At 49.7% G+C, this 15011-nt stretch overlaps 4 protein-coding genes across 4 annotated transcripts; 1 reads left to right on the plus strand and 3 right to left on the minus strand.

Annotated features, from left to right (window-relative positions):
- Window positions 1-415: 415 nt before the first annotated feature.
- L199_007857 (uncharacterized protein) lies at window positions 416-3114 on the minus strand (the record flags this gene model as incomplete). The annotated part of the gene is made up of 2 exons (XM_064893543.1): window positions 416-2905; window positions 2959-3114. 2 exons carry the CDS (start codon window positions 3112-3114, stop codon window positions 416-418), a joined length of 2646 nt encoding a protein of 881 aa, XP_064749615.1.
- Window positions 3115-4062: 948 nt separating this feature from the next.
- Window positions 4063-6419, plus strand: L199_007858 (uncharacterized protein; the record flags this gene model as incomplete). The annotated part of the gene is made up of 7 exons (XM_064893544.1): window positions 4063-4207; window positions 4264-4369; window positions 4428-4545; window positions 4601-4680; window positions 4756-5626; window positions 5680-5759; window positions 5816-6419. 7 exons carry the CDS (start codon window positions 4063-4065, stop codon window positions 6417-6419), a joined length of 2004 nt encoding a protein of 667 aa, XP_064749616.1.
- A 40-nt stretch (window positions 6420-6459) lies between these two features.
- Window positions 6460-7011, minus strand: L199_007859 (uncharacterized protein; the record flags this gene model as incomplete). The annotated part of the gene is made up of 3 exons (XM_064893545.1): window positions 6460-6518; window positions 6710-6848; window positions 6904-7011. The coding sequence occupies 3 exons, from the start codon at window positions 7009-7011 to the stop codon at window positions 6460-6462; spliced, it is 306 nt and encodes a 101-aa protein (XP_064749617.1).
- A 6251-nt stretch (window positions 7012-13262) lies between these two features.
- L199_007860 (uncharacterized protein) lies at window positions 13263-14618 on the minus strand (the record flags this gene model as incomplete). The annotated part of the gene is made up of 1 exon (XM_064893546.1): window positions 13263-14618. One exon carries the CDS (start codon window positions 14616-14618, stop codon window positions 13263-13265), a length of 1356 nt encoding a protein of 451 aa, XP_064749618.1.
- Window positions 14619-15011: the final 393 nt, after the last annotated feature.

Here is a 15011-nt window from a genome sequence, read left to right on the forward strand (position 1 = left end):
GTCACATGGGGTCCAGGCGGAGTAATTAGCCTAGTCCCCGTTCCCCATCCGGTTATGTCCAGTGACGAGCTCAGCCTATTGGCTCCGCACAATCACGACTTGGTCAGGACCAGCGCAGCGAAGTGTGTTGCGACCAATGAATGGTGCATACCGTAATATCACAGAATCCGAATTACCAAACAATGACACCAGGAACGGGTTGCTGAACAGAATTTAGCTCTTCTCTGCCGACGAACATCGTGACTCAAGGCATGATTGCTCTTCAGACCCCGGAATACTAACACTATAGATACGATCGATGCAAGACGGCAACATCATTGGGTCGGGCATAGAATCAATTCTCTGCAGCGATATGCTAGCTTCATAGGTGAAACACAATAGCATACATGTGGTTAACAAATGACCATAAAATATATCAAGCTGCCCACTCGTTGGGTCTAACAGGCGCAAAGTGAGGTATATACGGAGGAGGAGGGAATGACGGCAGACTGTACTGAGACGAATAGTGACGTAATCCACTTCCAATCACCTCTTGCTGCTGAGATCCAGGTACAGTCACCGTTGCCGTACAGTTCGGCGGGACCTCTACAGTCATCTGAAAGATTCCATCTCGTATCTCCCATTCCACAGCAATCTTTCCATAAGGACTTTGATGACTGCTTTTGGCAGATGTGATTGTTCCTCCTGGACGCGGGTGTATCGAAAAAGTTTTCCAGCCAGGAGAAAGAAGGCTGAGACCACCAATGTACGTATGCATAAAGCTTGCGACACTTCCGAGCGCGTAATGGTTGAAGCTCGTCATCTCGCCAGGATTGATATTCCCGTCAGCCAGCATACTATCCCATCGTTCCCATATGGTGGTTGCGCCCAAGAGAACCGGCGAGAGCCAAGAAGGGCATTCGGTCGCTTGAAGCATCCGGTATGCGTGAGACAGATGACCGTTATCAGCCAAAGTGGGGAGGACAATTGGAGTTCCAGCGAAACCGGTATCAATGAGCCAATTAGCTTTCGTCACTAGATGAACTAGGCGTTCGGCGAAAAGAGACCGATAGTCGAGACTGCCCTTGCATTGAGGGGGGAAGATCTCGTAGCGCAGAAGTAGACACAAAGCTGTCTGAGTCTCGCTAACTAGGCGACCGGATCGGGTGACATACTCGTTATAGAACTCCTCCGTCAGCTCTTTGGCCTGAGTTTCGTATCTAGTAGCGTCTTCTATTCGCCCAATCGCACGAGAAATCTTGCTAGCCGTTCGAGTTGAATATATGAGCCAGGCATCCGCGACCAGGAGATTGTCGGTAGGGCCCATATTTGGAGTTTCCGGTGGAGCTCTAGGAGCAAGCCAATCACCCAGCTGGTCACGATCACGACTCCAAAGACCTGTCGAAGGATTCCTCTCGATTCCTTCGTTGAGCCACATCTTGATAGATTCGAATTGTCGTTCAAGCACAGCCATGTCCCCACTTGCTAGATAGACATCATGAGGAACAAGGACTGCAGCATCCCCCCATATAGCTTCTGGAGTGGATACGTCAGTCCCCGTATCAGGTACGAAGATTGGCACCACACCATTCAGCTTGCGTTGATCGTGCCAGAGATCTTGCAGCCATTCAGAGAGGAAGCCAGAGGCGTCGAACAGATACGACATTGTTGGGGAATACACGCATACGTCTCCCGTCCAGCCCAGCCGCTCGTCCCTTTGAGGACAGTCACTGGGGATACCGATTGTATTGGCCATGGTGGACCACACGGCATTTTCGTGTAGACGGTTGAGCAGCGCATGAGAACACGTGAATGTACCAGAGCGGTCCATGGAAGATTGAAACACGACCGCATCGACATCATCTAGAGAGATGGTTGGCCACCCCGTGACCTCAGCGTATCGGAATCCGTGAAACGTAAATCTCGGATGGTAACCAGAGATATCTTTACCACTGAGAGCGATCGTGTCCGTCGCAGAAGCGAATCGCAAAGGTCTGGTTCCGATTTCACCATGTTCAAGCACTTCGGCATGTCGAATAATGAGCTGAGATCCGGAATTGGTTGGAGGATTGGAAACCAGTCGTACGACACCGGCAAGATTCTGACCGAAATCCAATATGATCTTTCCAGAAGGACTGGTGATGATACCGATGGGCTTGACAGATTGAACGACACGGATCGGTGGACTTTGGGAACTGAACAGCTTGAACGTGGGCGTCGGCAGAATATCAACCTGGTGCCATTCCCCTTGCGCGTGATCAGATGCGTCTGGAAGGTTCGTGTCGTACATCTCCCCCTCATAGATACCAGCGGATGCGATAGCACCAAAAGACCATTCCCAGTTTCCTTCAACGGGTTCCCCATCGATTTCTAACTGAGCAAGCAGTCCAATTCTATCGCCGAAGATGTTTCGTGATCCTCCCTGATATCCTAAAAGTCCTGAATACCAACCTTCTCCCACCCAAGCGCTCAACACATTTGTTCCCTCGCGCAGGAGAGATGTCACATCGTATGTTTGATAGGGAAGTCGAGCAGAATAACTTGTCCACCCAGGACTCAGCACATCCTGGCCGATTCTAATCCCATTGATGTACGACTCGTAAACTCCCAAAGCTGTGATATACAGTCGAGCCTTGCGAGCCTTGGATAGCTGGACGGGGAAAAATTGACGAAGGCGATAGGGTCGTTTGGCTATGCCTAGAGGTTGCGTAAAGGATGATGAGACGAATGAACTTGACCAATCGGTTTCATGAAGAAGACCTGCCTCGACCTCGGTTGTCAGCGAATTGGTCCATACGCCATTACTCGATCTAGCCCTTATACTAAGCTGTACTCGCTGTCTACTTTTGAGAGGAGGAGCCGGCCAGGGGACCAATACTGAGCTTTCCGATGCGACACTGTATGTTTTAGAAGTGCCTTTCTCGAGCTAGGTTGGAAACTTTGTCAGTGGAAGGAATGCTACGCGTGACAGCTACTCACCTCCCTAATCTCGATCTCATACTCTGTCTGATACCAATCTTTCACGCCTGAAGCATACTTCCATGAGATTCTAGGAGCAGCAATGCCGACGCCTAGTGGGCTTGGATACTGCTCAAAAGTGACGCTATCGATCTCTGCTGTGAGTGCGATGGTCATGGTGGTGTTGTAGCAATGGTGTCAGGGGTGATGGAACGGAAGAAGTAGTCTTATTGATCACTCGCTATAACGGGCAGAGATATATCAACGCCTGCATGCAAGAAAACAAGCAGAACTCGGCCCTGTTGATAGTTGATATCCCACCGCTTTATCGTCAGAGGGCATCCGCTCAAATGATCTTTCTTGCCTGTCTGGTAGCCGGGTAATCAGGCCGGAAGGGTCTGCGGCGATCTTAGCCTAGAATTCCGACCAAGGTCACAGGACTAAATCATCTCCAACAACGAACCCTGAGGAGATGGATGTCGCGATCTAGCCTATTCGCTCCATCTGAGCATAGTACATTCATTCAGTCTGTCAACCACTCCCTCGCTCGATGGGCCGCACATCATTCTGAATATCGCCGTCGTAGACTATGCCGTCCGCCTCCCCAACCCAGATCATGTCAGGGAAAAGGAGTAAACATGGCTGTCTCAAGTGTCGGTACAGCAGAGTAAGTGGGTCACCATGGGGGAGGCTCATACCCCAATCCAACGATTTGCCCCCTAGATCAGATACTGATATGTAAACACAGATCAAATGCGATGAGATACATCCTATATGCTCACGATGTAGAGATCGCTCACTGTCATGCCAGTGGCCAAACAACGACCTGATGTCTAGGAGACATCGCAATCCTCGAGTGCAGGTCAGTTGTGATGGTTGTAGACAACGTAAGGTGAGTTGGCATCCCGCATGTATCAAGACAACCACCGATGAGCGATTGCATAGACACGATGCGAAACTCCAAGCAATGGTCGATCATGTAAGCAATGTATCCACCGAGGAGAAGACTGTAATCGTACGACAAACCCCATCGTTCAGAGCGAAACTCCCGAAATCTTCACAGATCAATTGGCAGGCTTGCCGTTACATGTCGAAATTCATCAAGACTCGTCGCTACAGAGTACTATGGGCCCAGAATTGGGCCTAGGTGGTCAGCCCGACCCTCCTGGTGACCTTTCAGAGGCGACACCTAGCTCATCTATGACATTGGTAGGAAACAGTGCTAGTGAACTGAACGATCTTATCAAGTTGTATTTCAGGACAGTTCATCGTGAGTACCCATCTGGTCGAGTGCTGCCCCAAATCGCTAAGCTCGGATTTTTGAAGACTTCGGATACCTATCATTCGTCCACGAGGCGGATTATTGGGAGTTGAAGGATAGAAATTGTGCGCCGGAGGATCTGAGCTTGTTGATGGCTGCTCATGCGGTCCGGTGAGCAGAGCTATCTATTCTTTTCCACCAGTTGCATTCTGCTGACAACGGTCATCAGATTTGGCGGGCGAAGTAAAGATCCTTTGCAGCTGGAACTGGCAGATAGGACGGTGATGGATGTGGGAGAGCGGTTGATACCGAAGGTTCTAGACGAATTTGGGGCGGTCGAGTTGATGGTGAGCCGGCAAGCCATCTTCAGGTGTTGACTAAAATGACCAAATCGGAACCCAGGAGGTCGTTCTGTGCCAGACATACGACTTTCTCAACGGACGTTATCAAAGGGGTATGGTCATGGCCGGAATGGCAGTGAGGTCAGTGACAGAACCTGTCTGGGAAAAGGGAACAAAGCACTTGTCAAGCACTGATTTGGAGGGATAATACCACAGGATGATGACGTTCCTACGTCTACACGAGCTCGATGAATGGCCTCGACAGACACCCAAGCCGTTGCTCAGCAAAGAGAGCCTGAGAAGGCTGGCGTGGTCCGTCTGGTACGTGGATGCTACTTTGGACGGCGGAGTATTTGGACCTTCCAACATACATGAAGACGCTTTCACTATCCAGCTTCCATGCGACGATCGGCCCTTTCTCCTTCATAGACAGGTGGTAACCGAACAATTGGTGCCTCGACCTCAGTCTACTATACTCCCTGGTAATTTGCCTCAAATGGAACCAGTAGATCTTGCTGGTCACCTGATCAGAGCTATGGCTGCTAGGCAACATCTCGCACAAGCCTATTCGCGGATTCGACGGCGACTACTAACCCATGGATCCGTCATCGAGATGAGTCGAGAAGCCCAATACAAGGCAAACCGACTGCTTGATTCTCTGACGCCTGACCTTGGGTATTCTCGGGCTTTGTATCACATCTACCATGACAGACGACCAGCCTTGGTGTCATTGCACGTAGTGCGCAACAATTGCATACGGCACATCTCCCTTCTCCGATTGATGGTTGCTCAGCTCACTTTGGACCCAGATACGGATCAAGACAAGGAGCGTCAGAAGTTGATATCAAACGCGATCAAGCTAAGTCAGATCTTGGGTGACGCGATCGACCACGACGTATCTCTCGATCCTCAGATAGCCATGCATGCCTACAACGCCATCGAAATATTCCTCTTCCAGCCCCTTCGTTTACCCATCGAGTCGATAGACCCTCAAGTATTATCGAGGGAAAGGATGGTTGCGGCCATAAAGCCCCTGTTGCACGTGATGAGAGAAGCCTCCACAGTCTGTCCTCTGGTGAACCTGATCGTGAGTCCTTTATCGCGCAAATCAAGTGAGCTCGACCACTTATTCGGCTACAGTATCCCGAGGCCATCAATCGTATGGTTCAAATGGGCTATCTCGAGGATCTGACGAATGAAGATATTCTGGCGGTATTGCAGTGAGTTCCCAACGACGTAATCTGGAATCGTTCGCCTTTGCTGAGGTGTTGTCCAGGAAAGTGCATTGTTTGACCAACGCCGATAAGGAATTCGATTGGACCGAGTCATTCTGGCGATATGAGGTTCTCCTCTCGAGACGATCACGTATCGGGGCAAGGGGAATGGTCGATCCTGAAGGCACCACAGATAATGGGTTAGCGGAATCTCCGGAAGACACCCTGTTGGAAGTTCCACCTGCCGCGCCAATATCAAGAGCAATCCAACTCGATTCTCCCAGCTCGACAAACCAACACACTGTCAATCTGGCGAACACTCCACAAAACTTGGCTGATGTCGCCAGCTTGGCTCAACCTGGATCTGGATCACCTGTTCACCAAGACCGTCATGACCTGCTGTCGGCTTCGGATCCCATAACTAGGCTTCAGGATCTGTTTGCCATCCGTGGACCAGAATCTAACGCAGTCAACCCCGCTCCTTATGTCGCTATATCAGATCTGACCACGAATACAACTGCGCAATGGCCTTTCTTATCGATGACAGGTCACAGCGATCCGCAGACCATGTTCGGAGCAGATACTCTCGGCGGAATCTTTTCCGAAGTTCATGCAATTCCGACGACACACTTGGGACAGGATGGCTCTCCTGTTCCGTTCTCATGAAGATGAAGGGCTTCTGGGCCTCTAAGCATCCTATACAGCGTTACGGATCAGGATGGATTATTGAATCTCTAGCAATCTTGGGAGAGCTTGCAGCGATTGCTAGTAACGGGTAAGTAGTGTTGCAACACCTGCCATGCTACACGTTACATGAAACTCTCATTGCTGTTGTTTTCACACTGGCTACAGTTCTCGGCTACGGTACGATGTCATGATTTGGAAATGATGTACCTCTGTGTTAGCGAGACAGGCGTCAGCAACAGCTCGTTTGCCGACAGGACGGCAACGCTTACATTTGGTAGGATGAATTGACTCGGGAAGAGCTCTCTCGAGACCTTCAGGAGCAATCCTCTGAATGCCCTCTGGGACTTTAGATGGACCTGTAGCGTGAGACGTTCTCCCTTCGTCCTTCGTAGGATCGGTATTGTGGATCTTAATTTGACTAGTCAGCAAATGACAACCGGCCAAAGAAAGATTCTCGACTCACAGAGTCCGGAAGAGCCTCCTCCACGCCTTGAGGGACTTTCTCCTGCACACCTTGAGGGACAGCAGATTGGTTGACAGGGTCGATAGCGTGCGATTGTTGAGTTGACATTGTCTCGATGTGTTGTTGATTCTGGTGACATCGAAGGGAAAGTGACGAAACAGCAACAGATCACAGAGCCACGTATATATATGTTACCATCCTCAATCGCTAAAGAAGACTGCGTCATCGGACAAATCCAAACGCGAGATCCTGGCCGCCTGCTCGATGCTGAAGAGCATTACGCTGTTCGGTCTATCGTGCCCATTCTTTGCAACATTGCCATTTTACCCAAATCGATCGAAGAAAGGATCACGGAAATTACCTAAGAATAAACTGTCGTTCGTATGCGTGCGAACCGCTTCAATGCCCTGATCTGTAACACATTCGCACGAGGTATACAGGGACTAACATTCGATTCCGGCACATCTCCTACGAAGACGCGTAGGATTCAAGTTGTCTCGATGTCATTGTCGGATTGTTCAGAGACATGTCCAGGTCAGGTACAATATATTTCTCCAACATGCAGAATGAACCTGATGTGCCCCAGTGCGTCCCCAAGCTCAGCTGAATTTATCCAATCCTTGGCAAGAGACAGACTGACTTGCTCGCTCACAGCTCGAGCTACTCACCTGAAATTATCATTTCACGCATTTGTTAGTGTCGCCTCACTACTTTGATATCTATCCAGGTCTCACGAGCTCAAGATCGTGTCCGTCACAAAGTGTCGCAGTAACGGGCAGTAGAGTTATATAGTAGATTTGGCGTTCGGGGATTCATGAAATCTTGTACTTATCAGAACCCAAACTGTACCATGTTGCAGATATCGAAGACATCTTCCAGAATATCAAACTCCCACCTCCAAGGGGTCGGACGGTCGGCGATCTGTGAGTGTTCGGAGATCGGATATTCTCGGAGCAATTCCGGACCTGCCGCAGTTAAATACAAGGGGAAGCTGTAATAGGAAGATCATGGGTTCATATCGACACGAGGACCAAATTGAAGGTGAAAAGGCGGATGACAGATTGAGTGTTAGCCCAGGTCAAGCCGGAAAGCCAGGAGAAGCTCAGGTCAGGTTTGGATGTTGACGTTTAGCTTCCCGCAGACAAGAATGCAAGTGAAGTTGTCAGTCGTCTGCATCTCCCGCGCAAGGACCCCATGCGCAAGGCTCAATCCGAGACTGTTAACGGTGAAGGCATCGAGAATCGCTAGCCACAGCGCGCAAATGCATGCGTCGAAGACACAGCTAGAGGACAAAGGGAATGCGCATGTGGCCGTACCCCGGCCAAGAGATGCGATGTTCGACTTGGGATTTCCTCTCACTTGGAACACATTGTATTGCATTCAATAGGAGCACAGACCCATCGAGCGGTCACAACATTTTGCTCCATGACGGATCGACAAGACTACGGTGACATACTGAAACAATACTTTGCTATAACTGAGAGTAGGTCCAGAAACTTGAATGAATGAGAGGCAAGGGTTATAACAGCTCATGACGCGTAATTGTTTCTGTCACAACGCGCCACTCACGTGTTGTTGACCCGGTCACTTCAGCAGGCTCCGCCGACGTATCTAACGTAGGTGGGCATAATGGAGTTACAATCGGATATAAATATGTCACTGCTCATGCCCTGTATCCGAATCAACCGCGACCGACTGCTGCTAACCCGGTCTGATGTCGACACTGCAAGTACAGATCTCTCGCAGCATGAATAAGCCGCGCGACCCAGCTCTCAAAATCTTTTCTTCACATCAGCAACTTGTTCATTATTGCTCCGAGGCGATCGCCACGAAAAACAACGTTTCGCCCGCGAGTGTTCTGATCAGCCACCACGTTAACAAAGGCAAGTCGTTCTGCCAAAATCGGTCAGCGAGAAACGGATATCCGACAACAGTCATGTCATGAAGCTCTTTGATGAGGATCTCAAGACCCTTGACGGGCTCACGTCCGATGGGCAGACCAGAAGAATCAATACTCCCCTTTGTGGCTGATTGGTTTGGGATATTGGTATGGCCCTGTAAAGAAGTAAGTAGCAACAACTTGGACATATGCGATGATCCCATGATGATTGCAAAGCCTTCCGACATGTGAATCATTCTGGTTTGGCTGAGAAGATTCGGAACCACTTTGTGATGCGCATGTATTCCAGTCTGTCCGCGGCTCAGCTGGAGGGGACATTTTCGAACACCTTATGATTTGTGACCTGGTGAGATCACGTTGCATGGTCGTTATGACTGCACATCTCTTCAACTCGTTTCCAGCATACGCAGCACGAGCAGTTTCGGACAATCGACAAGCTAAATATGGCGAGGATTCCTCAGCGGTGAAAGAATCCCAACACGCTCTACTAAGCCAGCTTTATATATTGTTTGCGCATGGGCATGGCAAGTTGCTCGTCCCATTTAGTCTCCCAAACTGGATAATCCCGGTTACTATTTAGCTTCGCTTGTTCGCTGAACAATAACGGTCAGCAGTCACGGGCTCGTTATATGGTCCGTCGATTCGCCAGATTACCGCGATTTGTTCGAATGTACGGATTATAATTGTGTTGATACGATTCAACTGTTTGTCTCGAAACCTAAGACCCTGAAGGAAGCGTACTTCGATGTTAGGAAGATGAGGTTTATCCTGGCCAGCATTTTGATTGACGACCGCGCTGGTTGTTGTTTTCATATCATCATTGAGCGACGTGCTGATGTTTACATAAGCACGATAGGTAAGTGGTAGATTGATAAGAACCACAGGATGGCTGGACGATATTCCTGCATCGAGCCTGCAGAATTGGCGGGGTGAAATCGTTATTGTCAGTACGACAGCTATAAGAAGACTTCGTCAATTTCGTAAACAACATGGTTATTCGTTCTTCTTTAAACTTCACTTGAGTATCTATCAGATCTATCCCCTACGCTCGCTTCACTCGCCCGCTATAAGATACTCGAAGAGCACCAGGAGAGTCAAGTTCTGGTCAATGAGAACAACAAGGCAACCAAGGTTGCTTTTGTTGTCAACCCAAGACGTGATTTTCAGATCAATGTGCGCAAGCTTGTGATTTGGTCTTAGTTTGACTTGGTATGCTCAATGTCAAACTCGAATTCTGACTTTGTCTTTGAAAACTGTTTCAGTGTTTCTGAAATCAAACAGAGCAAGGTAGAGCAGACAGACTGCGAAACAAAGATTGGGTGTCCCTTCATTTAAGCAGGGAGGAACTGGCTCCCAGCCCCCGGTCAGGTTGCGCTATAATGCACCAGGAAACACAAGTACGTAGTCGTGTCAGATATCATTGTCAATTCTGTTGTGTAGGCGGAGTTAACTAGACAGATTTTCATACCCCGCGCTCTTTTACCTTACTTTCATCATGCGACATTGTTTACAACAAATTCTTGGCTTTGTGATGGGTTACATGAAGCTCGATTACCTCGTGGGTATCGCTCAAATCTGCATGTATCGCAACAAGAGCTGTACCATTGGAAAGGTATGGACTGTAGCTATGCATGCATGGAGCTTGATCTGAATTCCTACGGTTAGTTGTTGTGCATATCCATTTCGTATGTTGCGCCGGCGGCAAGTGACGGAGACGCGACGGATTCTAAAAGGGTTGAACCTTTTGGTTCTTTTTTTGTCGTTTTTAGTTTTCGCCTCTTCGCTTTTTTTGTTGGGGGTTGCGCCCCTATTTCGTTTTCTATTCGCCTAGTTCCGCCTTTAACGCCTCGACGATCTCGTCAATTTGGTCGTCGATATCCGGTCCGATCATTTCGACCTTTGCTTTGAAGGTTTCGTTGTCGCCGGCTAGACGTTTCAGCTTCTTTCGTATATCCGTCTTGAGGGCTTCGAGTTTCGTCGGTATTTTGCTGTCGGGCTTCTTGCGTTTTTTGTTCCTCCGTGGCTTTCCGTTGAGCGAACAGGTGCGATGCCGTCTCGTACACATTTCGCAGTTGGCACCGTGCGAAACGCAGGCGATTTTTAGAGTTTCGCATAACTCGCATGGTGGGTCATTGGTGGAAGGTGGTGGTGTGGCAGATTGTGACTGAACACAAAAGTCAGCGATAGGGTTACATACCGATTCTCTGAGGGGTGCCGATTTTGGGCCGAATTTCGTGCATGCATATTATCGTCCCAGATGGTAGAGGGGACGTCTAGGATGCTGGGAAAATTGATCTGAGGTCTCTACGTGATGTGTAGCGTGATTGAGAAAATATTCTGGGTCGGCACGGGAGCGACCCCCCAAGCCGGGATCAAATTTGGGTCTGAAAAAAAAAAGATTACATCGGCCACGCACACATGCATGCTTCATGACATATATCACCTGGTAGAGGAGGAGTGTGTGAGCCAGGATATACCAGTTGCAGGACGATAGCATCGGTGTGTGACAAATGAGAAATTATTTTCACTCACAGCTCGGTCTGACCCCCCAAGCCGGGATCAAATCGAGGAAGAGTGAAAAACATTTTCCGTTTCGCGCATGCATGTATTCTTCCAAGTCTCTAAGACATTACCAGTACAGAATCGGCTGCTGAACCAGGATCTGAAGTCAGATTGTGCATAGCTGCGATGTGTGACGAATGAGAATTTATTTTCACTCACAAGACAGTCCGACCCCCTAAGCCGGGATCAAATCCGACTTGGTGAAAAACTTTTTTCAAATCGCCCATGCATGCATTCTTCAAGTTGTTCAAGATATTCCCAATACAGAACGAGCTGCCGATTCAGAATCTCAAGTCAGATCATGCATAGGTGCCGCGAGTGACAAATGAGAATTTATTTTCACTCACTCGACCTTCCGACCTCCTAAGCCGGGATCAAATTTCTGACCCAGGTTGACCCCTACAGAAACCCTCACTGAGCGTACGGCTCACCTGTTTGACGCGTCTCGTCTGACCCAAACCACAAGTCAGCTTATCGCTTACCGTGCATAGATCAAGCGACTCACCACCAAGTCCTGTCCTATCCTCATCTTCCATACCCTCGTCACCTCCCACGGCCCCCTGCTGGATTCCCAAGTCTGATATCCCCAAGACCTCGGCCGAGACCAATTCTGTCAACCACCTCAGCATCTTCACCCCATTCAGCTTATGGCGGCATCCCTTCTTACCGCAGGCGATCCTGAAAGGATGAGCGCTGTTCCTATGATATCCATGACCAGGTCCATCGGGATCTCTCTGACAGGGGAATCGACCATTGGGCATGATGCGTTTCACCAATCCAAACAGACCATCCAACTGTTCATCAGTCCGATACTTGTCAGACAGCAAGCTGAAGCAGGTCGGAACTACCTCCTCACCACCCATCCACCAGGCATCGGTTGACAGCGACTTGGTGGGTGAGCCATGATCTGAATTCCAGCCGAGAGAATTCAAGATGTCGACCAGGATCTGTCTTTGCTGTGGAGTAGGTACGTTGGATGCGGCTCCTTGAAACACGCTTCTGATCTGAGCTTGCTCGTATACCCAGTTGGCATTACTGAGGAAAGCCTCTCGGGTGACCAGCTTGGCATCCAGGTGATGTTTGCAGTGAGGACCTTCTCCTTGACCGAGCCAGTAGGAAGGATCAAGGAATGGAGTCGCTTCCACCAGACGGCGGGCTTCTTTCAAGCCGGGTGCCGTCACACTGACCTCTATCCGGAACCCTCCGAGACCTCTGTCGTCCTTGCTGGAAAGGTTGTGTATCATCCTTGACGCCTTCTCGACTTGATTCCTGACCCCGTACATGGTCTTGGGAATGCTCCCTTGCAGGTGAGAGTCGAACGACTTGATGACATGGACGATCCTTGGGTAGATTTTGAGCTTGAACTTGCGCCGTTTGTGGGTGGCTTTGATGCTGACCGTACCATAGTCCATCGACCCCGGCAACATGGTCCGATAGTGACGGAAGCCATTGTGTCTGCCTGTGGCCGAAGCAAACAGCCAGATGTAAGGAGATCCAAAGTTGACCCCAATGTCCCATTTGTTGTATTTCGCATACTTGTGATCGACCTGAGCTGGTTCCGAGCTGAGGAAGCGATCTGTGATGGGCATCTTCTGACCATATGCCTTGAGCCGTATGACACTGCATCCGGAAGCAATGAGGCAGTGAACAAAAACACTGGTCGGGAGATGAGCCCTGCCCAGACTGGCTTGCTCACGGAATCGACCTTTTTGGATGGCTTGGTACTTGTCGGCTTCTTCAATGAAAACGTCTCTATGTCGAGGATGGACCCATAACTGGTGGGTGGCTTGAGCGAGATACATGTACTGGCTGAAGTCTGGACCGTGGGACGTTTCAAGCCTCCTTGTAGGTGCCCGGTTGACGATCTGGACATCGGCCAGCGAGCTTTCAAACCTGTTCAAGTATTCCTCTGGTGAGATTGACAGTTCCCATCGGTCCACATCGGTAGGTTTCCTCTCCAACTCGTCCAGCCAGTCGTTCCCTTCCTCCTGATGTTCCACCAGCTTCTTGAATCCTCCCATGAAAGGTAACTCTGGGACAAACGACTCGAGCCATTCCACCCCACATCTTCTAATACTGGAGGGCTCCACCCTCTATCCCGTACATCCACACCCTCTTGTTCTCCCGTGACATCTTGTTCCGTACTAGCACGTATGCTCCCTCGTTCTTCTCCATCCTCATCCCCTCCCAGTAAGTCCCAAAGGTCATCGTCTATGTCCTCACCACCGTCATCTCTGCCCGCACCATCTTCCATTATCCCTTGACCATCCCGTCCATCAGACTCCTGGGGATCTATATCCATCCCCCCTTGGTCCGATTCATCTTCTTCTGGCTGCCATTGATATGATCCATCGTCACTCATCACTGATCGTTCCTCTTCATTCTCTTCATCGGACCATGGTCTGTCATCCCCATCCTGGGCTGCATCCTCGATCTCCTTGGCCCGCTTTCTCTCCCAATAAGCCTCATCCTCGATCTCTTCCTCCTCCTCCTCCTCCTCCTCCTCGTCGTCGTCATCTTCTTCTACTTCTTTACCAGCCCCGTCCTCTTCATACACTTCCGTCTCCTGACCATGACTGAATACGTCATCATCCGCCTCATCGTATACATAGAGGACGGGATTGGTAACTCTGGAGGAGGACCTACGGGTGGGAGTGAGTGGTGAGCTGTTGATCTGCAAGTGGTTGATGGACAGACCGTTGGGTGACAGAGACTGAGATGACCGACGGGTACTTGCAGGACTCAGACTGGGCGTTCCCACGACTGAACTCAGAGGGGATGACGTGGAGTTAGCTGGTGGGACATGGCCAGATGCAGAGTGCGCCGAGCTGAGCGGACTGCTGAAACGACTGGGGGTCTTTAGAGTGGATCTCCAAGGGGATGCTTCAAGGAGAGATGCTATCGAAGGGGCAGGTGTCAATGAGTTGCTGAGATATGGAGCTGCCCTTTGAGCTGGAGAGTAAAGAGATGCTGTCGAAGGGGCAGGTGTCAATGAGTTGCTGAGATATCGAGCGGCCCTTTGAGCTGGAGAGTAACTGGGACAGTTGAACCGTAGCTGATGTTTGTTGAGCCCACTCGCATTCAACACCAATCTCCCACATGCACATACCACCACCTCCGTGTCTGAAATATCATCCTTGGTGAATCGATCTCCCTTGTGTCTCTTCTTGAAGTGTTCCACCAGATCGACATAAAGAATCCCAGCACACCTATTGCATCTGCCTGAGGGGTTGGTCGTCTTTCCTCTGGGCATGGTATTTCTTATGTGATATGAATGTCTAAATGGAATCGCATCAAAGAAATCCCTACTGAGTAGAAGAAGTATGGTAAGTAGAGACGCGTCTGACTACTAAAGAAACCCCTATTGGGGGTTACATATCAAATTGTACAAGCAGACGCGTCTGACCCCTATAAAAACCACTACTGGCTGACCCCTAAAGAAACCACTACTGAGTCTGACCCCTAAAGAAACCACTACTGGGGATACGAAGGATCGTACATACTGTCTGGCTGACCCCTACAAAAACCACTACTGGGTATACAAAGGATCGTACACCCTTACTGGCTGACCCCTAAAGAAACCACTACTGAGTCTGACCCCTAAAGAAACCACTACTGGGGATACGAAGGATCGTACATACTGTCC

This window comes from Kwoniella botswanensis, chromosome 2, assembly GCF_036426115.1.
Source record: "Kwoniella botswanensis chromosome 2, complete sequence".
In the NCBI taxonomy this organism is placed as follows: domain Eukaryota; kingdom Fungi; phylum Basidiomycota; class Tremellomycetes; order Tremellales; family Cryptococcaceae; genus Kwoniella; species Kwoniella botswanensis.